The sequence below is a fragment of the Dipodomys merriami genome, unplaced genomic scaffold (assembly GCF_024711535.1).
Source record: "Dipodomys merriami isolate MVZ:Mamm:240054 unplaced genomic scaffold, mDipMer1.0.p SCAF_15, whole genome shotgun sequence".
In the NCBI taxonomy this organism is placed as follows: Eukaryota; Metazoa; Chordata; class Mammalia; order Rodentia; family Heteromyidae; genus Dipodomys; species Dipodomys merriami.
Genome location: NW_027202826.1, coordinates 5,364,680 through 5,388,386, shown reverse-complemented (window position 1 = coordinate 5,388,386; position 23,707 = coordinate 5,364,680). Strand labels below are relative to the sequence as shown.

Genomic DNA, 23,707 nt, shown 5'->3' with positions numbered 1-23,707 from the left:
ACTGAACTATTTTAGATAATTCCTACAAGCTAGAAAATTCAAGACAGGGTTAGGAATTGTTTGTCTCAGTGGTTTAGCAGATTATTGGGGTTTTTTTTTTGCCAGAATTATATGGTTTATTGCTTCAGGTCCTGATTATATTTTACATATGAAAATATAGCCTGAAGTACCAATAAAAACCTCTGGTGTAAGAGCTTGAAAATAAAATTTCATGTTATCATTATCAGTACTGGTTTGCTTAAGTCAAACAGTCAGAGGAAAACACAGAAATATTGTTTGAATCTCTGATAATTTGACTTATTCCTTCCCATTGAAAATGCTTGTTCTTGATTTATGCAATTTTCTTAATTTAGTCTCATAGAGTCTCATACAAACTGCCTTATATTGAGGCAGAGGGCCTTGGAGTAATGTCTAGTTGAGAGTTTGTGTTTTAATCCTGTATAAAATGTAGAGGTGGGCTTTTGTGCTTTGTTATGTTTTGTTTTTGCTTTAGTGCTGGTATTAGGCCTTAAACCTTGCCTTTCCATTTTTTGACTTTTTTTTTTTTTTTTTTTGCTCAAAACTGGAGCTCCATCACTTGAACGATCCCTCCACTTCTGCTTTTTTACTCATTCATTGGAGAAAAGAAGCCCATGGTTTTTTCTGTGTTGACTGGCTTCAAACTGTAATCCTCAGATCTCAGCTTCCTGAGTAGCTAGGATAACAGTTGTGAACTACCAGTGCCCAGCACAAAATGTGGAGATTTTCTACTAGTAATAGTCAAAGTGTCCAGAATCCAGAATGCAAGATTTGACTTTTACCGGAAGAAAAATTTCTTGCATAAATGCCTGAGAGGAGCTTTGTTAGATCAATTCAGCATCATTCCATTATTATTATTATTTAAAAAAGAAGCAGGAAATGACAAATAATTCCCCAGGATTTCAAAACTTAGGAACAAAAAGCCTTGTCTCATCTCCAGAAGACAAGAGACAGCTGCCTTCATAATTACTACTTCTGCCATTTGCTCTCTACTAAAGATGCATCTCAAACCTGGAATCTGATTAGAAATCTTAATTGAAATTGTCCCTTAAAAATGGAAAAGGAAAAAAAAAAGGATGGACATGGAAGCAGAAAAATAGGGAGAAAAACAGATATGGTAATCTTCCTCCAGACTGAATTATCACTCTGTGAAAATTAGTTCGCCGGTGGGAACTTGGGTGTCTGGCTGCACAGTTAACATCATCTTCCTCTTTCAATAGGAATTTTCTCAGCCAATTTTCTCTCTGGAGCACATATATATCAACTCCAGAAACTTTTGACTGATCTACATTTTATAGAAGATTACAACGTTCTTGAAAGTACTAAATATTCCCACAGGTTATCTGATTCGCTTTCTTTCTCTTTCTTTTTTTTTTCTTTGAGCCTAAATCATAAAGTTTTGATGTCTGGATTAAATGTCAGCTTCCTAAATGTTGCGTGATTCTGGACTCATTATCTGTACCCAGTCCCCATTTCTGTTTGTCCATCTCTAAAATGAGATTTTAGTGTAGTCTTGTGAATTGCCCATGGTGCTCGAGTAAACGAGTCTAGGAAGCCAGAATCCATGCCTTGTTCTTAACTAACTTGCAACATCTTTCCTGCTTCATTAGTACAGTAAGTGCTCTGTGAAAACATTCTGATATGTGCCGAAGGCTTACCTAGCATCACAGAATTTTTTTTTAAAGAACACAAGACTAGCACTAAGAAGAGCCGAACAAAACCTTGTACAAAATGATCAGAAGAGTTCAAAATGAGGAAAGGAGTCAAGGGTTTTCTATCATAAAATGGCAGGATAGAGAAATGAGAAGGCACAGAAAGAGATGTATAGAATGGGCGTTAGGATGTTTGTACTCATTGAGGGTTGTACTCTGGCCTGGGCAGAGCATGAAAGAAGACCTTTCTGTTTACAGTGGTTTATACTGCATACCATAGGCTCTCAATAAATACGAATGCAGGAATTATGGTTGACATATTTCCTTTCTTTATGTTTTAAATAGAGGACCAACGCTTGTAAAATTTGGGACATTTCCACCAGAGGTCCAGAAGGCAGGAAAAGGGGTAGGCAAGCTGCCATGTGGTGTCTTAGTCCATATGCAGGCACCAGTCATGCATAGACTTCCATACGAAGGATCTGAGCTCATGGTCCTCTGGTACCTCAGGGAGATAGCCTTCCTATCTGATCACAGGTGGAGCTGTGTAATCGAGGGGTTGTTCTATCTTCCCATTATCTTCCTTATTTGAATGAGGCTCAGCAGAGAACTTCTGGGTGTTTTCAGGGCAAAGTTGTGCTCTAGAACTTTACTGTGCTTCCCTGGGTCTCTCTGTGGCTCCTTCCTGTGTGTTCAGCAAGCGAATATTTCTTTCTTCTTATTCCACATCGTTTTCCTTCTCCTTATTCCTTGTCATTATTCTCACTGCTCTGAAGTTTTTTGAGGTAGACTGTGTGGTTTGCATGTATCAGAGAACAAGGGAAGCTTGTTATGGGAGCATATAAGCACGTGATCTGTATTCAGTATCAGAGGATGAGAAAACTTAGCAATGCCTTATTGTCCTCACCGGAGATAACCTCCGGCACTGGCTGAACTTCGCTGGAGAGCTAAAGTGAAATTATAATCTTCAGACATATAAGTTTATTTTTTTCCTGTCATAGAAAAGCAGAAGATAAAATTTTAATTAAATGTGTTATCTGTCTTGCTTTGAAATTTTAACAGTTTTCCAAAGAAAATGTGTAATTCATCATCAGAAACTACAGATCATTCCGTCAGTACTAATGTGAGCCCTGAGAAATGGATCATTGGGAGCAATTCAGTCAGCTCTGTGAGTTAATAACTTGTGATGATGTCTGTATTAGAAAGGTCTGGAGGATCTCACCAGAGCTTCAGCTTTTGTTTGGTCAGATCCCACGAAGTGTATCAGGTCTTCGATGTACATGTGTCATTGCGTTCAGAAAGCTATTCAAACATTTGATGTGGCTCAGACACACTTCTTCATCTCTCTTCTTGAGGGATATGAAATAAGAATCCACGGCCCACACATGATCATTTTCTCCGTACATCTGCTTTTTGGCATAGGCAGAGGATGGCTGCTCGGAGGAGTCCTTGCGTTTGGAATATGCACTTTGGTAATATCTTAATGAGCTCTTTAGATTACTTTTTGTATTGTCTCTTGACAGTGGTGATTTTCTGTCCCTCCTCTTCTTCTTCCTCTCCCTTTCCTGTCCCCCTCCTCCTTGCTCTCCTCCTCCTCCTTTGGGTTTGTTTGTTGGGTAGTAGAGTCTGAAATAAAGAGTATTTATCCCTAGAACTGTTTGTTGCACATTTCTGCAAGGCCTTTAATTTATATGCCAGGAAGTTTGAGTCCAGCAAGTCAGTAACTCAGTTGGGTTTGGGGTTTGCTGTTGCCATGGTTACCTCCAGTCATCCCTAGCTGCACATTCCTCCAGTGCTACTGATGCTTAGAGAGGGGCTAGATGGCTGGAGAGCTCTTCCTAGACGTTTCTACATCAGAGGAGGCCAATATTTCTGTGTCTGTGCCTCTTCTAGTGGTTGCTGGCCTTCTGCCACTTGTGTTCTCTTGTTTGCTTGCTTAGAAGCAGGAAGGCGTGACATCCTCCCTCCCCCTCCCCTCTCTCTCTCTGTCATGTCTTCTTTGCAGCCTGGAACATGCACGCAGCTCCTTGATCTCAGCTTATAGAAGGATCAGAAGAACATGACGCTCTGGTGCTTGGGTGATTTCCTTTGGCCTCCTCCCCATCTCCTAATTGCAATGACTATATTATTATTACTGTTGTTTATGGTTATTTTACCTGTGGCCATGAGGGCACTGTCATTTTTGTTCTGTAAGGAAAAGTGTTTCAGTAGTGCTTCGTGCTTTTCCTGCCATGGTTCTTCTCCTGTCCCTCCTGTGGGCACAGGTCACAAAGGGGTACTTTCACCAAACACCCGCTTTGCAGCCAGTCTTTCCCATAAGCCCCTGCGTAAGGCCTATGGAAAACAGTCTGATTGCGAGTGCAGACAGCCCTCGAGTTATGTCTGTCAGGAACTCTGCGCTCACCCCTCCTGCTCCTTCAGAGCTGACCTTCAGTGATTCAGTAAGTAGTCTGGCTCACCTGTGATTCCCAGCTGGTTCGGGGCATGATGTTCCTTTCTGGCATTTTCTACCCCATGGGGGCATTTGTTTTTCCTTCCAGTCGGGCTAGGTGGTTTCCCAGAGCTCTCAGTTCTCACTAGTTAAGGGATCTGTGTCGTGAGTGACACATTCTTCGTTTCCACTGGCAGGTGGAGCAGGGTGAGGCTGGGCATCTTCACCAGCAGTGTGATGAATGAATGAAGGAGTGATGGTTGTTTTTCCTGTGTGGGGTGTGTCTTCTCAGTTTTATGGTCTCTCTGCTCATGGGACAGTTTTATTTTCACGTCATGGTGTTTACTCATCTTTTCCGTTACGGTCTGGGCTTTTGAAGTTGGGTTGAGAGACATTCCTCCAGGTTTAATTTATACATATGCCTTTTTCTTAACAGGAAAGATGATGAGATCATGAGTTGAACATCCTCAAGCATTCACCCCTTCCTGGGCAGCCCACACGCGTTTTCAGGTTGCTCCACGCCTGATCATCAGCGTGGACATGTTCTCTGGTCGTGCCCAGCACCGTGGGTAGGCTCACATCTGCACATCACTGAAACGGGAAACCATCTCTTTATTCAGTGACCTTGCTGATGTGCAGAACACGTTAATGGCAGCTACGCACTAGTTACCAGCTACCTGTGGCCCCTTGGTGCACTCTTTTTATTATAGTCACTCTGCCAGCGACTATACACTATTTTTACTAAACCATTAGCCAGTGATTTCTAAATGCTCTCTTCTAGCCTCATATCTCCGGAGGATCTACATCTATATATGTTCAAGTGCTTTCTAAGTATTAGCATGCCACCCAAGAACAAGGCAGCTAAAACTCATTTCATCATCCTTGAATAAAATTCTTCTTCCTTCATGTTCCAGGTTGGCTAGTGGGCCAGAATTCACTGGGTATCATCAAGACCTCTGTTTTCCATGATTTCTAATATCACACCTAATTCTATTACCAAGAATGGTTAATTGTGTTAAATGAGTTTCTTTGAAACCATGGCTCTCTCTCCTTATCATCTATTTCTATCTTTGTGTAAACTCCTGTTATTATTTTAGTTTCCTAGAAAATTAACACACCTCCATATAGGTTGGTTTTCTTTATTGTTCTTACCTTCTAGACTTCCAGGACATTCTTTGACAGCCTGGTAAACTTTCCAAAATTCAAGTATAATTGTGTTACTATCCTGCTTATGAATCGATTTAACATGGTTCCCAGCTCTTCTAGTAATTGAGCTCAGTCTCTCACGTCTGGCTTTTAGGCTCTTCTATATTTGCTTATCTCTGCAAGCAATTTACAGAGATAGTAGTTTTTCTTTAGAAGCAATTTCTACTTCATTTAAGAAACAAAAGCCAGAAAGAAAAGAAAGAAAGGGAAAGAGGGAAGAGAGAAGGGAAGGAAGGAGAGGAAAAAGGGAGGGAGGAAAGAAAGGAAGGAGAAAAGAACGAAAAGGAAGAAGAACAGAAAGAAAGAACAAAGGAAGGAAAGGAAAAGAAGAAGAAAAAGGTTTAAAACTGTGCTCTTGGGCCTGTGAAGGAAGGAGAGAAGCAGGGGTGGACTGCCGGTGCGTCCTTCACAATTCTCCCAGAAGACCTCTGCTTTTACTCTTCCATGTGTTTTGCCAATCATTAGATTTTATATGAAAAAAATACTCTCAATCATGGAATGAAAAAGTGGTAACGTGAACTTTTTTCTTCCGGTCATGGGGCGTGAACTCAGGGCCTGAGCCCTGTCCCTGAGCTCTTTTGCTCAAGGCTAGTGCTCTACTACTTTGAGTCACAGCACTGCTTCTGGTTTTCTGATAATTAATTGGAGCTAAGAGTATCACAGACTTTCCTGTCCAGGCTGGCTTTGAACTGCGGTCCTCAGATCTCAGCCTCCTGAGTAGCTAGGAGGACAGGCGGGAGCCACTGTGCCCAGTGAACATCATCTTTTCAGCCTAAAGGAAGTACTTTCAGTTCTCTCAAGCGTCTTCCATCCTGTGTTTGTTTCGTGGGTCTCCTTCCACCACGCGGCACCGGTAACGGGCGCAGCTCTCACCTGCTTCTTCTTCCCCTCCACATCTTCACTGGTGTCTTTGTCACATTCACACCTTCCTTTTTTCTTTATTGTTTTCCCTGAGTGCGACTGTGTGTGTGTGTGTGTGTGTGTGTGAGAGAGAGAGAGAGAGAGAGAGTGTGTATGTGTGTATGAGAGTGAGAGAGCGCGCGCGAGAGTGTGTGTGTGTGTGTGTGTGTGTGTGAGAGAGAGAGAGAGAGAGAGAGAAAAAGAGAGAGCGAGAGTGTGTATGTGTGTATGAGAGTGAGAGAGCGTGCGCGCGAGAGAGTGTGTGTGTGTGTGTGTATGTGTATGAGAGAGAGAGAGAGTGTGTGTGTGTGTATGTGTATGAGAGTGTGTGTGTGTGTGTGTGTGTGTATGTGTATGAGAGTGTGTGTGTGTGTGTGTGTGTGTGTGTGCGCGCACACGTGTGCACGTGTGTGCTGGTATGGGGCTTGAACTCAGGGCCTGGCACTATCTTGAGCTTTTTCACTCAAGCCTGCTGCTCTTTACTTGAGTCACTGCTCCACTTCTAATTTTTTGCTAGTTAATTGGATAAGTCTTACAGAGTTTTCTGCACAGGCTGGCTTCGAACTATAATCCTCAGATCTTAGCTTCCTGAGTAGCTAAGATTACAGACTTGAACCACTGGCTCCTAGCTGAAGTGACCTCTTTTAAGGACACATCCAACGTCATTTATTTTCCTGTTTGTTTCCAGCTGATCTGATCCTTTTAAAGAGAGAAATTGGTTGGCATTTATAAAAGACTTGTGCAAAGTATGGCAAATTTTACTTTCATAGAATAGACCTTTTCTTTTTTTTCTTCTCTAGATAAGTATTGTCTCGCTGAGAGCAGGAAAACAAAACAAAGCAAAATAAATGAATAAAAGGTCTTTACTGTTTAGTCCACTTGGGTTTAAATCAATGTTTAAAAATACAGTCTGAGGTACATCTGAAATCCCTTGTTCTGTTTCGGAATCTCAGTGACTCTCCATTTCCCCTTCTTCTCCTCCTGTGGGAACAGGACACTGGACCAATTAAATGCCTGCTCTCACATTATTACAAAATGGTAAAAGCGAGGTCGTGCAGGTCTGGCCCTGTTAGTGCTCCCTTCCATGGCTGGAGTAACCCATCGTCTCCTTCTCTTATTCTAGTTGGTCCTGCTGGACGGGGCTTTTCCTGGGCTGTGTAGCTGCAGAGGAAGCTGACTGTGGTTGGGCCACATCTTCTATCTGCTTCTTGGCCTGGGAAGCCAACACCCCAATCTCTGCAGCCAGAATTCCTTTCATTAGGAACCCAGAGCAACGTTGTAAGTGTTGGTTCCTTTCCCTCTCTGCCCCCACATTGAGAGCAGAGTTGTCTTTCCTCATGTCCATCCATGCAGGAGAGCAGAAGAGGGGATCCTGTGTCCCAGAGTCCTTGTCCCCCGCCCATCCACATGGTTTGTTTTCTTTTTTCTTTTTTTGGGGGGAGGGGGGGTCCGGTCGTGGGGCCTGAACTCTGGGCCTGGGTGCTGTCCCTCAGCTCTTCAGCTTAAGGCTAGCACTCTACCACTTGAGCCACAGGGCCACTTCCAGCTTTTTTCTTATGTGGTGCTGAGGAATCGAACCCAGGGCCTCATGCATGCAAGGCACTCTACCACTGAGCCACCTTCCCAGCCCTGGTTTGTCTTCTTGACGCCTGTCCCCGTCCATCCACGCAGTTTGCTCTCTTGAACATTTAGGAGGAAGCCCTGTGTTCACACAGGGGCGCCCTGAGGGTGACCCCACAGACACACAGGAGACAGGACATTCACCTGCCATCCACCATGAGCATCAGATCCCTCGTGTCTCCACACCTGCCCTCTCACCCAGCTTTCTTTGTCTACCTCTGGTTCGAGCTTCAAGATGCCAAATGTATCCATTATGTAAATGTTCTAGAATGTTGCCAACCTGTTATAACCCAATAGTGGAAAGATCAAAGGGAAATAATTCAGCATATCTTGTGTCCTCAAACCTAATTGTTTTCCCCCTTTCCTCCTGCACTGGAATAATCAATATCAAAGCTTCATCTCTAATAGAAAGATTTATGGAAGAAACTATTTCACATAATTAAGTTGCCTTATTTGATAGTTATAAAACAGTTACCTTTATTACAACCTTTTACGTGTAATCACCAACAGATCGGAGTCCTCTTCTCCCGTCTTTCATCTTCTGTACTGTTCATTACACCTTCTCAGTCATTTTTTACTGCTTTTATCTCCATTTTCTTTACAAATTTCTCAAACTTGAGGCCAGCAATGTTGTGTGGCACTGTGGAGTGAGTATGCTATTTAAAACGTGCCACATCGGCCAAGGACATGCTGACGTGTCCTACGTGACACCATCTCCTGAACTTGAATTCAGCTCCAGTGCTCTGCCTTGACCCGAGAGGCTCTTTGATTTCCTGTTCGCTGAGAAGTCACCCGCCTGGCACTGCAGGTTTCTAGTGGTGACCCTGTCACAAGCTATCCTTCATTGTCTGGTGACGGGGAGGGGACATCGTGCACGCAGGGTCATCTAATCTGCCTTCCAGCCCTGATGGAATGGCTCATTATTTTCCCCATATATGTGGTTGCTCTTCTCTTCTGGAATTAACCATATCTCCTTGTGTCATTTTTAAGTGCTCGATAGATTGTTCTTTGCAGTGTAAGGTATACAGTACCTTCACACATTCCTGTTTTTACTTTGATTGGTGAGACATTGGTGTGTGTGTGTGTGTGTGTGTGTGTGTGTGTGTGTGTGTGTTTGTGTGTGTGTGTGTGTGTGTGTGTGTGTGTGTGTGTGAGTGATATGTGCTGGCACTAGGGCTTAAATAAATTCAGGCACTATCTCTCTTTGGTTTTGTTTGTTCGTTTTGTTTTGCTCAAGGCTGGTACTTTACCACTTGAGCTATATTTCTCCTTCCAGCTTTTTATTGGTGAATTGGTGATTATTGTCACATGGATTTTCCTGCCTGACTTAGCTTTGGACCATGATCCTCAGATCTCAGCTTCCTGAGAGGCTAGGATTCTATATCACTTGAAATATCCCTAGCAGACCTTTCTCTCTCCTGGGGAGCAGGAGAGAACCAAGAATATTGTTCTGAATGTCCTGAGCATTTGGCTCCTTGCTGTTCTGAGTAGGACAGAAGGTATGAGAGTCGCACTGGGCAGCCACTGCACTTGTAAGCTGTCTCTCTTCATTATACTTGTGGTATGCGAAAACCACTGTTTCTTCTTGTGCTTGCTAGCCAAACCAGAAACTTCCAAACTGACCTAGAGAAAGAACCCAGCGGTAACCAGGTGAAAGCTCTACTTCTACCTACAAAGGTGAGAGTTCTGGAGCTTGTCACTAATTTCTGAATTAACAGCTATCAAACCTGTTGATTCCTGATAACAGGTTTCAAACCTTAAATGACTCCTCAACACAACAGTGGAAGGAAGCTAGAGTAGCGTCACAAACTGTCTCCGAATCCTGGCTTTGCACACTTACTTACACTTAGTGAACTAGTTTTGAGAGGGTGGCTACACTTCATATGGAACATGGCACTGAGTGCACAGGCATCTTCCCGCAGGCCCCTTTCTGTACCTCCAGGTGACACCACACACACACTCACACAGAAGGCTGGCGGTCATCACACCAGATAGTCATCATTATTGTACTGAGTTGTTATTTTCCAATTATTCATTCATTCACAATACTTCACATATGTCTCCTCTTACAGTTTTGTGATGTCTGGTCAAAATTAAGAGTGGAATCTTTGATTAAAGAACAGTGTATATGTGTGTGTGTGTGTATGCGTGTATCATGACATTAAGATGGGTACTGGTTACCACGCCCATAATCCTAGGTACTCAAGAAGCTGAGATCTCAGAAACAAAGTTCAAAGCCAGCCCAGACAAACAAATACAAGGGACTCTTATCTCCAGTTTACCAGCAACATACCAAAACTAGAGGCATGTCTCAAGTGGTAGAACACCCGCCACATGCCAAAAGCTGTTTAAGATTATGAGACCTCAGTCTTGGCACCAATAGATAAACAAAGAGCAAACAAATAAATGAATGATAGTAAAGCTGATATGGCCCTTCTGTCCAGCTGAGAAACACATTGCCCTTTGCCACAGCCTTGTCTGTGACCCTATTCTTACAGGTGCCTGGAAGCATGTGGTTCATGCGTGCATGTTTATCCTACTCAGAAAAGAACTCTAAATGAAATAGCTGTGAAAGAAATCTGAATATATGACCTTGCTGTAAGCCATCCTGTGTTAATGGAGGGATGTACTGTAATCGATGGTGGAAAGCTCTTGTCTCAGAAAATATTCCTCCTTACAGCATTAGGAGCCAATCAGGATTTATTTCTGCAACTTTATTGTACTATGTCCTAAAGATGCTTTCTGGGTTTAATGTTTGCCAGATGAATTCTCAGAACTAGAGCTGCATATGAAATGCAGCCGTGTTGCCGAGAAGCTTCCAGCATGGGGCTGTTGACTTGTGTGGCTTGAGACCGCATCAGTATTCCACACCACCCCGCCACCGCCGCCTCATTACACAGCGCTGGGTAGACATTTAAAGATTTTTTTACACATTTTAATTCAGCTGGTAACTTGATTTAAAACAACATTGATTTTTTTTTTCCAATTCACTCTTGGTCATGGAGATCATGCTAAGTATCAAAATGAATTTGTAACTATCTGAGGCTGTCTATGTAACAGGGTATTAAATTTGGGGAGTAGCTTTCTTTCCCCCCATGCTAATTTCCATCAATTTGCTATTACTTTCATGTCCTCATGAGCTTTTTGGCTTTGAAAAACTATTATTCGTTCTTTTCACCCTATACCCCAAATCATTAAACAATTAAATCTTTATCAAGTGGAACAGCCAGAGACTCTCTAGCAGCTGGAAATTCCCCTGTTCAACCTGTTGAGCCATCTTAGAGGAGAATGTCAGGCCAACTTATCTTTCTGTGGTCATGACTGATGTTCTAACAATGGCCAATAGAGAGATGAATGTGAAGGGCAAAAATCACGGGCAGACTGGTAATTGTAGGCACTGTGGCAGACCACAGAGAAGCCTTTGCAAGTGGCGACCTGTACTCATGGCTAGATTAGGTGCATATGAAATTCGCAGCCTCATACCTGCCTCTAGGCAGAAGTCACTGGAAGAGAAAAGGCATTTGTTTTAGGGTTTGGAAAACATTTACTCAGCCTAGAGTTTACAGAGCAATTGTATGGCCTGGTTCTGAGTGGGAGTGGAACAGAAATGAAAGGAAGTGTATTTGCAGGTGGTTGTATTTTCAGTGGACCGTTCATTTTTAGCTTTATCCTGAACTCCAATTGTGCTAACTGCAGATTTCATTCTTGATGTTTCCCAGGTGCAGAATTTCAGAGTGGGATATCAGATATTTAGTGTGAAGGTACGTCAACGCTTGGATAAGAACACCTGGCAAAGTAAACAGCTGTGAAGATTCATCATGGAAATCAAAGAAGAAGGCACATCGGAAGAAGGCCAACATTTCCTCCCTCCCGCCCAGGCAAATGACACAGGGGACATTCAGTTCACGAGTAAGTGTGCGTGTGCCCGCTCCACTCTGCGACACAGATGGGGTTCATGGAACACACTGGGCTGTGCACCACAGACACGTGTGTCCTAATGAATGGCATGGTATTGCCTCAGTGTGTCCTTTGCACTATTTATTGTATACATCGGGATCCTCAGGCCACGCTGGCCCAACAGCCTTTATCCGAGATGAGGTTGATTGTAGTCCATGGAATGGTTACACATCAAAGTTCTTGAATGCATATGATCTACGCTTTTTATTAATATCCTTTCCAGTTAACAAGTCATCACTATGCATTAAGTGTCATGTTTACATGGGTCTGTACAGGATGGGGTGATTAAATCATGTGACTTAACGAGATGAAACACTTTTAAAGACATGTTTGGACACTTAACACTAGTGAACACTTAAGAATATGTTTAAGAACACCTTCTATTTGGTATTTATATATTCTTACATCATTTTATTTTAGAAACATAGATACTTTTATTCTCAAAGGCATTTAAGGTGAAAGCATTAGTAAAAAATATCACAGGACTCTGGTCCTTTACCACATAGCACTAAATCACATTGTGGGAATAAGCATGACATTTGCTCATGATTTGCATTTGCCCATTAGAACTGATTGAATTTTGTGCCTCTAAAGTAATTAAAAACATGCTTAAAAACTTATGGTTTGGGGTTTTACTTTTTAGTATGATTTTAGCTTTTTTTCTTCCAGAAGATTTATTTAACACTGTCAAATATATGTATATATATATATATATATATATATATATATATATAAAACCTTATTTCATTTATGTTTCAAAAGTTATTATTAGAAAAAGGTACCTGTTGGATACATTTTCAATAAATTTGTTTGTTAGGGCTTGTGGCACAGCAGAGTTAATAATTAATGACATTTAGAAAATTCAGACTATTCAAATTTTACAATGTCCTTCTACTTTATTGAAAAGTCTAAACTTGTTAACCATAGCACTATTAAATGTCAGCGTGAAAGAAACATGCCTATATGCAAAAAAATGTTAACTCCATGAATAAACATTACTTCTTTTTGCAAAGAGGTGGCTTTAAAGAATACATTAGTGACCAAATGTCAATAAATTAAAATAGTGTCTGATGAATGTAGCAGAAAATAAACAAGGAGAGTATTTTTTTTAATAATACACTTATTATTGTTACTACAATGATATTTCTTCCTATATTCCTATGTTTTATGTTTGCTTCTTTGGTTCTCTATGAGTTGTAATAAATATGGTCCCAGTTTTGAACCAAGTCCTCACCTGTTCTCTTTTGTTTATAAAAGTAATTCTTTTTATTAGTGGATATTGATTGTACAAAGGGCCTTCCATACATGTGTATGGTGATAGTTCCATACATGTGTATTATGTCCTTAGGTCATACCCCTCTATTACTCTTTCTTCCCCTCTTTCCTACCTTTTAAAAATAATTTTTGGCCAGGCACCAGTGGCTTACGCCTGTAATCCTAGCTACTCAGGAGGCTGAGATCTGAGGATCACAGCTCAAAGCCAGCCCAGGCAGCAAAGTCCATGAGACTCTTATCTCCAAGTGACCACCAGAAAACTGGAAGTGGCGCTGTGGCTCAAGTGGTAGAGCACTCACCTTGAGCTGAAAGAGCTGAGAGACAGTGCCCAGGCCCAGAGTTCAAGCCCCATGACTGACAATAATAATAATAATAATAATAATAATAATAATAATAATAATAACAACAATAATTTTTATGGTTTGTGCATTCTCCTTTAGGAAGTTCCCGGTGTGTGTGGCCATCAGGCACCAATCTCCTCTCACAAAAGCTATTCCCTAACCCCAGCCTTCCCCCTCTAACTCCTCACTTTCCACGCTTGCTTTCTCCCTAGTTCATCTTCAGTCATTTAGCCATGCTGTAGTAGAAAATGAAATGGACACATGTACCTTTTCATTTGGTAGTTCCGTTTGGAGTACTACTTTTTACCACCAACCACCAGGACAACCAGCACCATTATAAGGCCCCTACCACCTAGTAGTAGGCATCCCTTTAGTTAAGAATTTCTTCTAGGCTCAGAGCTGCTTGAAGGACAATCCATGTAAGGAAGCACAGGGGTGAGGTAACTCCTTTTAAACGTTCTACTGCTCTCTGCAGAAGCAGACACAGCTGAAAAAGAAGCTTTGTATTTGTCATGGCTTACGAACAGAGTATTTCTCCGATTGTTTATGGCCATAGAGCATGATATTCAAGCCTGGGACAGCTCCTGTGCCCCTCCCTAGAGATAACTATTAGGACTGAAAACCTGAGTTCACTTACTCATCCTGCGCAGCGATGTACTTACACATCCGCTCCTGACACTGGCATAGTATTGGTAATGAGCTAATTTTTATAAAATCTGGACAACTAACCCCCATTATTTTTTATAGGCATTCAGAAGATGCCCAATGAGCCACAGCTGGAATTCATCCTTGGTAAGCAATTCTATCTTATTTGTATCCGTAACTTTCAGAACTTATATAGTAGTTTACAGGTTAAATGTGCATTATTTGTAGCATGACATTTCACTTTTATGAATGCTGTTGTAGTTTTAAAAATCATCTTATAAAAGCAGTTCTTATTTTCCCCAAAGGATTTTAATTCAGTATCTTACACTTGATAGCAAGTGCTCTGCCACTTGAGATATAATTCTAGATATTTTTTGTTTATGAGGTCTTACATTTTTGTCTAGGATAAAGCTTGGAACATGATCCTCTTACCTCCGTCCTCCAAGCAGCTGGGTTTACAGGTATATACTACCATGTCCTGCTTATGTATTTGTTTGTTCATTTTGGAGAGACAGTCTTTTCACATAACTTGGGACACAGGAGGCATGCACTATGGCGATTGTCCCTGTCTTCCCTGACTTTGTAAGTGAAAAAGCTGCTGCTAGTGAGAGAGTTCTCTGCCCCAGGCCAAGGGACTTCAGTGACAAACTTGCCTCTCTGCCAGATCCCGTGTCCAGGATTTTTCTTCTGCTACAAGGACTTCATTTTGTTGCTAGCGAATGTTACCGTGAATCTGCATGTGTAATTTTCTATTTGGGTAGGTAACTGGCCACACATAGAGTTTTCCTTTGTGTTTCTTTTTATTTTTTTAATTTTTTATATTTTTTTTAAATTGTGAAAATACCGTACAGAGGGGTTACAATTACATGGGCAAGGTAATTATCAAGCATTGTTGCCTCCTCCTTTGTTTCCCCTTTCCATCCCTTCCCATCTCCCACCCACCCCTACCCTCCACCCCACCCCCACCCTGACCAAAGTTGTAAAGTTGTTAAGTTCGTTTTTGGACATAACAACTTGTACATCCCATTGTTGCAATGGGTCCACCTGTATCCCTGTTTAAACGATTTGTTTTTTCCCTTCCCCTCCACAAATTATACTAACATCAAATACAATGAAAGCAGGGGTTATACCATGGGAGAGGGACAGACAATGCAACAAAGAATCATTTTATAAATACATTAGAAACAATCGCAAGAAAGAAAAAACATTTGAATCCTTATCTTGGGGTTCATTTCACCTAACATCAGCTTATCTGACCTTTTCTGCTTGTCTCAGACATCCTTTGTGTTTCTTTGCTCCCTTTCTGTCTTGCTCTTCCTGTTGATTCTGGGGATGGCTCTTTGTCTCATGACAACTTCACATCAAATGCAAACTTTCACTTGTTTAACCAGATTGAAGTTATCTGTCAGCTGTAGACAATTGTAACTTTGTCAACGGGTAGATTAAAACTGTGTGCCCTGAGTCTGATCTGCCATTCTAGGACCGAAGGGGGAGTTGTACTTGAATGACATATGACTGCAATATGACCGGTAGGAAGTTAGTTGCAACCATGTATTTAAGGAGGCTAAACAACGTCGGTTGGGGGGGGGGCGGGAAGGGGGAGGGAGGAGAAGGATTGGGATTGGGGGGGAGGGGGGAGGCTGGGAAGGGATGTGAAGGGTAAACCAAAGGAGGAGGCTGCAATGCTTGGTAAGAAATGTACGCATTATCCTGCCCATGTAATTGTAACCCCTCTGTACAGTATGTTCACAAATAAAATAAAATTAAAAAAAAAAAGGAGGCTAAAGATAGGGTTCATATGAACTCTGTAGAGACGTTTTATTTCCTTTCTCTTATTGCTCAGAAATATTTTAAAATTATGCTTAAGTAGTCATCCAATGGGATTTCAATTCACTTTTTAAGTACAATGCTCCTTGATCTATAGCACCCCTTCCATTTTTCTCCTCCTCCATCTACCCCAATATATTTTATTTTTGAGTTTTACAAATGAACACGTGCCCACATTCAACTTATTGTACAAAGATGAGATGCATTTTAATATTCCTATCTTTTCATATTAGTAGGGACATTTTCTCAAATTTGGGGGCCAAATTTAAATATGTTCATATACTATAGTGATTTTTAGTGGTATGAAATCCCAATTATTGGAGGACCTAATTTCTTTAGTAATGATGCTGCAAACTTATATCCTTTGCTCAAAGTATTCCATTTTGAACTTTAACCTGTTGAGATAATGATTAGATACATTTTACATTTTGATTTTTTTTTTTTACTTTTGTTTACATGTATAGATTTTCCCAAAGTTTCCCAGGTTCAGAGACCAAAACGCAAAAAGTGAGGAAACTTTGATGGTCAGACTAATAAAGCTGTGCTGAACTTCCTCGTGTTTTATATGGAAAGAATTTGCTTTCAGAAGAAGTAGAGGCAGAGTATGCATGGGGGGGGGGGGGTGTGACTTGCAGACTGGAACTCAGGCTTTTTAAGAGAAGAAATTCCTAGTATTTTACCTTTGTGATAGGGTTTCTGGAAAGAAAACTTGTCAGAGCAGAGTGATGGATTTCAAAGCACAAGCACAGCCTTATTTGTGTGTGCTGAGAAGGGAGATGGACGGAAGAGGGGCCAGCGCTGGGCATGGAAGCTGCCACAAACCAGGCTGGCCAGAGAAGGTTCGCCTGAACCAAAGGCCTGCCTTCCACTGCAATTCCAGCACGCGGTGGGTAGAAAGTCCCAAGTGTGCTGTTTGTTCCCAGAGCCTCGTCAAGTTCCGTAGCAACTCTGTCACTCACATTTGCGGCTTTGAGTCATAGATCCACTCACTGAGTACAACAGTGAGAATTTATTCATAAGAATGTTCTTCTGGTTTAAGAAACTTCAGGGTTCCCTCCCACCGCTCGATTTATTCAAATATATGCTGACACTCAAAGTGCAGACATTTGTTATCTTATCAAATGGCAACAAATGGCCGATGAGTGAACACCACGTACTGACTAAAGAAAGTCACTTAGCGTCTTCGGGGAATTATAGTATTGATTTTTAGAAGACACTTGCTCCAAGCTGTTAGGCTCTTTAGTGCTTGGTGAACTCAACTCTACCTTTCCTTGAAGTGTGTTTGTAAACTACCTGAGCGAGCGCTGATGCTACCACACCTTTCCGTCACTTTTGTTCCTTTTAGTTTTTTCTTTAATCTCCCAAATCCTTGGACTTCATCTATCTTATTATTAACTTCTATTTGTTACCTAATGAACAATGAGAGAAAAATCACTTCCTAAAATATTGTTTAAGGGTAGACATAGTTATTTAATCGAAAGTAAAATAAGAACAAATTCTAGCGAGAAAAATAAGAAGCTTTTCCACCCCTATTTTTGAAATATTTTGTGTTACCTCTAAGTAGTGGTATACAGGGTTGTCGTGTAACACGACAGTTCGTGAACATCATGTACCTTGATTGCTGTCACCTCTTTCCCACCCCAGTTTTTTCTTTCTTTATTAAGCTATTTAAATTAAACTATTGAACTTTTAAATGGCTTCATTTTTCAAACACATATTATGTTTCTAGGTGATATATTGCCTTGCTTTCGCTGTTTTCATGAAAACTTGTTTCTCCCTCATGTAAGTGCTGTATGAAATCATTATGCCCTGCCCAAGTTTCCTTTTTACCTCTTCATTCAAGTAAATGCAGTAGGAGACACTTAGTTGAATAAGATAATTTGCTCACAAGGTCTTGATAGCTCTGTACAAGCATGTACTAAAAATGTATCTCATGTCCACTGCTAATCATATTTCTAATGGTTGACTGCATATAAATTAATTGACCCTTATATTCACACTTGTTTTCTTGTTTTTAATATACTCATGGCCAACCGTCTTGTTTTCTTAGAAGGAAAAATGAAAACAAAGAGGATTCATGTATTACTTACTTCCTAGTCCTTTGCCAATCTTGGTATGCATACAGAATTGGTGATCCCATGCAGTTCCTAGCAGATTAACTTTGCTTTTAACTCTACACATCCTATCCTCTGTACCGTAAATCCAGTAGCCGTTAATGTGATGAACAGGGACAGTGGACAGCACTGCTAACAGTGTTTTCTCTGTGAACATGCATGACTTAAAACACAAGCCCCTTGGTTATGCAACCCAGGACACACTTGTGCCAGATAAATAAATGCTAGTAATTCATTTTTATCACATTAGGTCTTGGTACAATGATAAAATGTCCTTAGGTAAGTTCTTTCAATTATCCCCCAATTTACAGTCACTTTACTTGTTAAGATTTGGTCCAGAAAAATGCTGGCTCTAGCTATTTAGTTCTTAGATTATGTCTACTGATTTGGGATTTTATAGACAGAGACAATATATTTCTAATCATCCAGTTAAGGAAAAACAGTGATCAGTTTCTAGTGTTTGGCATGTGAAACTATGCAGAATTGTTCCCCAAATGACAAGTCATATAGGAAACCAGTCTAATCTCTTAAGAGACACAGATTCTGCTACCTGCAAAGACCTGCGTGTCAGGTCCATTTATATTTTTTGAACCATTATAAATCAGACATTTTATGTTTCTCAAAAAAAACAAACAACTTTTGAAGGTCTAACTTTATCAGCTCTCTGTATTCACATGTCTACTGTCTTACTGGCTGTGTTCTATAAATGCTAATAAGGCTCTGACATTTTTACAGCACCAGTTGGAGAATGGAAGGTTTTGGTTCATATTCCTTAATATTCTCACTTTTTACATGGTATGCTGGGCCAGCTGACAGGGCTACCAAACACAGAAAGATTGTTTTGTATTTACTTCAGTGATAAAAATAGTACTTCCCATATAAGATGGGAGAGCTTCAGAGCAATAAGAGAAACTCCTGCCGAACAGCGGTCAGGCTCGTGGTTATTGTGCCCTTCATAATAAATCGATCTCTGTTTTCTTGATTCTTACAGTACATTACGTCTTATATAATGCACTATATTCCACTAAAATCATTTTTTGGGAGGCTTCAAAGACAAGGCATTGTGCCAAGTCCTGAGGGATGATGGGATTGGAGATAAGCCTTTGATGCAACACCTTATATTTATTCTTTACAAGCTTGATGTCAAGTATACCTCACCATAATTCCAGCAGATTATAATATAAAGAGCAACCAACAATTTATTGACTGCTTTCTTGTTTGCCATATGGCGTTCTAAATAATTTACATTGATTAATTGCTTCAATTCACACAATTTCTTAATGAGTAATTGCTCTATTCTCAGCCCTATTTTACAGGGTAAGAAAATGTAGACATGAGCTGATAATGAGTATAAGACTTCAATTCAGGAATTTTGTTCCCAGAGCATGCTTAGAATCCCCAAAGTGAACTTTCCCTAAGACCTATCCACACTGAATGGCAGAATCAAGATCTAGGTGGGGTGTTGTCCAATTCTGAAGCTGCTGCATTTAACCACTAGAATGTATCCCCATTGTCCACTTATTGATTCCTACTTCCAGAAATGTTCAGGGACAGTGCAGAAAATAGTAGCTGGATGCTGGGCGCTCACGCCTATGATTGTATGTATCCGGGAGGTTGAGTACTGAAGATTGAAGTTCAAAGCCAGCCTGGACAGAAAAGTTCATGAAACTCTTATCTCCAATTACCTACCAGAAAAGCAAGAAGTGAACGGGTGACTCCAATGGGACAGTGCTAATCTTGAGTGAAAAAGTGAAGCCATAGTGTAAGGGGCTGAGTTTTAAGCTTCAACAACAAACAAACAGCAACCCAAAAGACTAGTAATGGCAGGTAAATTGTGATATGGGAGAAACAAATCCTTAGCCAGCAATCATGAATAGCTGAACCAATAGGAATTATAACCCTCCTGTTGCTCACACCCAAAACAGCAATCTTAGAAAATGCATTGGAAGCCTGAGGGAGATGTCAGTTCAGATATTCAGGCAAAGGGAGTAGAAAACCACAAACAATGTAAGACCCGAGAGCTCATCTGCCAAGGTGATGTATTTAATGTTCCTTTCCATTTCTCTCATTGCTTATCATTTCATTCCAAAATAAATTAAAGCGCTAGAAATATTCTTGCAGTATTTTACAGTTACCTTATGTAGATGAGGAATTTGGTTTTAAGTTCTAAATGAAGTCTTTAAACACCATCTTTTTGCTCATAAATTACATTTAGATATGAAAAAGTGGTTTTTTACTGGTTTTATGGAAGAAGTTCAGGTCATTGTAATCTGAATATAAAGGACTCTGAAGTACCAAGCCTCTACCACTAGCTTATATATTTCTCATATGCAGGAATCTCCCCAGTGAGTCTTTACGCAATCTTCTGATCTCAGTTTTGACAACAGCAGGTCCCTAGAAGCCCAGCTGAATGCATATTTTTCAAAGCAATCATTTATACCACCAAAAATCGACATAGCTCACGAAAGTGGATTTATATTTTAGGCTAAAGCTGAACACGATTGGGAAGGGCTGTTTGCTCATGTCCTAAGAGTCAGGCACATGATACTAACATGCCAGCATCTGATTCTTATCTTTGAGACTTCTTGGTTGTATGGCCTTAGAAAAGACACCCAGTGTCTCCAGACCTCATCTATAGAATGAGATATCTGTCATTCTCCACTTTTGAGGTCATGTAAGAAGTCAATGAGTTCACATCAGGCACTTACACTGGTGTGAGATGTATGGTAAGTGACTGTTGGTTATTACTATGAACACTACCTTAGGTAAATCACTGGATCACAGTGCATGCTTCCTAGAGCAGGGAATCTTGGTCCTAGATTTCCTGTGCTTCATGGTTGTCACGTATGGAATTCCTCCTAAATATCAGGTGTTAGGCTGCATATATTTTACATTTTCTCTCCATCTTCACTGTTCAGCTCTCACAGAAGAGTTCAACTATTTGCACAAGGGCCTAGTGCAAGGATGTGGGGGCGGGGGGTACCTAGGTGTTTTTTTTTTAATCAACTCCAAAGGCCAGTGTCTTTGTGGTTGAGTATTAAAAGTACAGAAATGTGGGCTGGGAAGGTGGCTCAGTGGTAGAGTGCTTGCCTTGCATGCCTGAGGCCCTGGGTTCAATTCCTCAGCACCACATAAGCAAAAAGAAAAAAAGCCGGAAGGGGCGCTGTGGCTCAAGTGGTAGAGTGCTAGCCTTGAGCTGAAGATCTGAGGGACAGCGCCCAGGCCCAGAGTTCAGGCCCCACGACCGGACCCCTTCCCCCAAAAAAATAAATAAATAAAATAAAAGTGCAGAAATGGGAAAAGGAAGAGCAATAGAAGGTTATGTAAGATGTACATAATGGTGTTTGTACTGCCCACATAGACATTTAATTGAAAAAAAAGAAACTGAACCCATTCGGCTATCTCCCCGGGTCTGCCGTGTGGTAATAGTTGCTGGCAACCAAAGATTTAATATGTTCTGTATCAGTATCATAGACTTTACTTGTGGGTTACTCAGTGCTGGTGGGCGCCCATGTTCCAACATTATCAGTCAACACGTGAGAAGTGTGGGGAACTGAGCTCTTCTTTCTGCTTCCTCCTACCGCAGCTGTGTCGCTCACACTGAGCTGTAGTACCATAACAACATACACGTTTTCTTCTTGGCATCCTGCTTTCTGAGGGACCTATCATAGGAACATTTAATTAGGATGTCTTTGGCTAGGGGTAACACCAACCTGGGCTTCAATTGATTGTGCCTTATTGGATGGACACATTATTTGTGAGAGCTTTAATGTCTTCTCTTCTCTAGTGAAAACCCTCGAGGGACTTCCATTGGCTTAAGATCAAATTAAAATATCACATCATGCATGAGTGTCCCGGGAGGCTGTAGATTCTTACCTGTCTTCATGGATGCGACCTACTCTACTCCAACTGCACGGTGTCCTGACTGCTTCTCAAGCAGGGCATGTTTGCCACATTTGTGGCTCTGGCTCAGCTAGTTCCTTGATGCCTTTTAGGGAACAGCTTCGATGTCAACTCATCCCAGCAGCGTGTCCTCCACTATTCTCCATGTATCCCTCCCTGTCTCTCTGTCTCTCTGCCTCTCTGTATCTCTGTCTCTCTGCCTCCCTGTCTCTCTGTCTCTCTGCCTCCCTGTCTCTGTCTGTCTGCCTCCCTGTCTCTGTCTCTCTGCCTCCCTGTCTCTCTGTCTCTCTGCCTCCCTGTCTCTCTGTCTCTCTGCCTCCCTGCCTCCCTGTCTCTCTGTCTCTCTGCCTCCCTGTCTCTCTGTCTCTCTACCTCCCTGTCTCTGTCTCTCTGTCTTGGGAACCCTGACTTTGCTATCCAACTCTTAACTCTTGAAAGATCTGTTTCTGTCTCCCACATAACTGGGTGATGGGTGCCCCACCATGTGCAGCTTTTTATTGATTGAGAATGAGGCTCGCAAACTTTTTGTCCAGGCTGGCCTTGAACTGAGATCCTCTCCATCTCTCCAGTGCCAGGATTACAGGTCTGGGCCACCATACTCAACACTCTCATAATTTTAGACTTCTCTGCATAGCTGTAAGGACTTGGTTGCACAGCAGTGAAACTGAGAATCAGGCGAGACTCCTTTTAGGTATGTGGTATATGACCCAGTGGCTGAATGCTTGTATAAATTCCAGTGCTTCACCTCATACATTTTTTTAACACAACAAACCAATATATTTGTAGATGCTCTGGGAAATGTTTGGTAATTATGGTTAACACATTCAAAATTTAAAATTCTGAATGAAAAGACAAGTACAGATATTTCATTGTTCACAAGTTCTCTTTTAGGAAGGATAGAGTCTTACTGGCTTTAGGATTCTCCAAGAGTGACCTGACCTGAAGTGTCAGTTAAGGCTGAGCTGGGCAAGGTTGCTTCTAAAGCTTGACCGTGTCTGCTGCTGAAGTATAGATTTGCCTGTGTCAAACCTGATGCATCAGATTCTCCACGAAGTCACTTTGAGTTTGCTTTGATGGCAGCCTCAATAGGCATGCACTCCCTCATGGAGATGTCCTTAAGACTAAACAGAACCCAATAGCAACAAGGAAAATAACAGACAAGTAAAATAATAGAAATGGACTGTGCAGAAAATTCGAGCTTGCGCTTCAGCCCATGACACCGAGGAAGAGAGCACCCGGGCAGAGTTTGACAGCTGCAGCCTGGGTGCTGTTCAGAGAGCCTTTGGATCCTGATTTTTGCCTCTGGCTACCTGTGTGAGCCTAAAAAATTCTTCTGACTGTGTTGTTTTGCAGATTAAACTCGACAGCTCACCTAAAGCACTAAGATGGCACTAGGTGTATGAGAAATCACTGGATGGTATTATTCTGATTGTTATTTTGTTTTAATCCTTCCATCTAGCTAATGCTGATTCCTTATCTGTGAGTTACAGATAATAGCTCCCACTTCACAAGCTTAATCTATGAACGTGAGAAGCACATTATTAACACAATATTAGGAATATTAATACAATATTTAGTGAAGTTTTCCACCTTTACAAGCTCTCAGTGAGAATAAATATAATTATTTCCACTTCCAAATCAGGATACAGAAATGTTATTACAAAATCCAAAGGCACACAGTCAGGTCTGGAAACTATTTCCTTGAACTTTTGTCTATTTACAGAGAGAGCAACTTAAGAATTGCCAAGGAAACCACAAATACAAGGTATCTTTCATTTGCATCTTACCTGTCTGCTAGCTGGCTTGAAATCACTAAGAAGG

General features: G+C 41.2%; 1 protein-coding gene across 7 annotated transcripts in view; it reads left to right on the top strand.

The window, feature by feature from the left end:
* Inpp4b (inositol polyphosphate-4-phosphatase type II B) overlaps positions 1 to 23,707 on the top strand; it is a 338,999-nt gene that overhangs the window by 31,603 nt on the left and 283,689 nt on the right. For all 7 annotated transcript variants that reach the window (XM_070022124.1, XM_070022126.1, XM_070022123.1 and 4 more), the window contains exons 3-4: positions 11,544 to 11,733; positions 14,145 to 14,189. In XM_070022124.1, coding sequence (XP_069878225.1) covers positions 11,643 to 11,733; positions 14,145 to 14,189 — 136 coding nt within the window. In that variant the 5' untranslated portion in view covers positions 11,544 to 11,642. The remainder of the gene's footprint in view (positions 1 to 11,543; positions 11,734 to 14,144; positions 14,190 to 23,707) is intronic.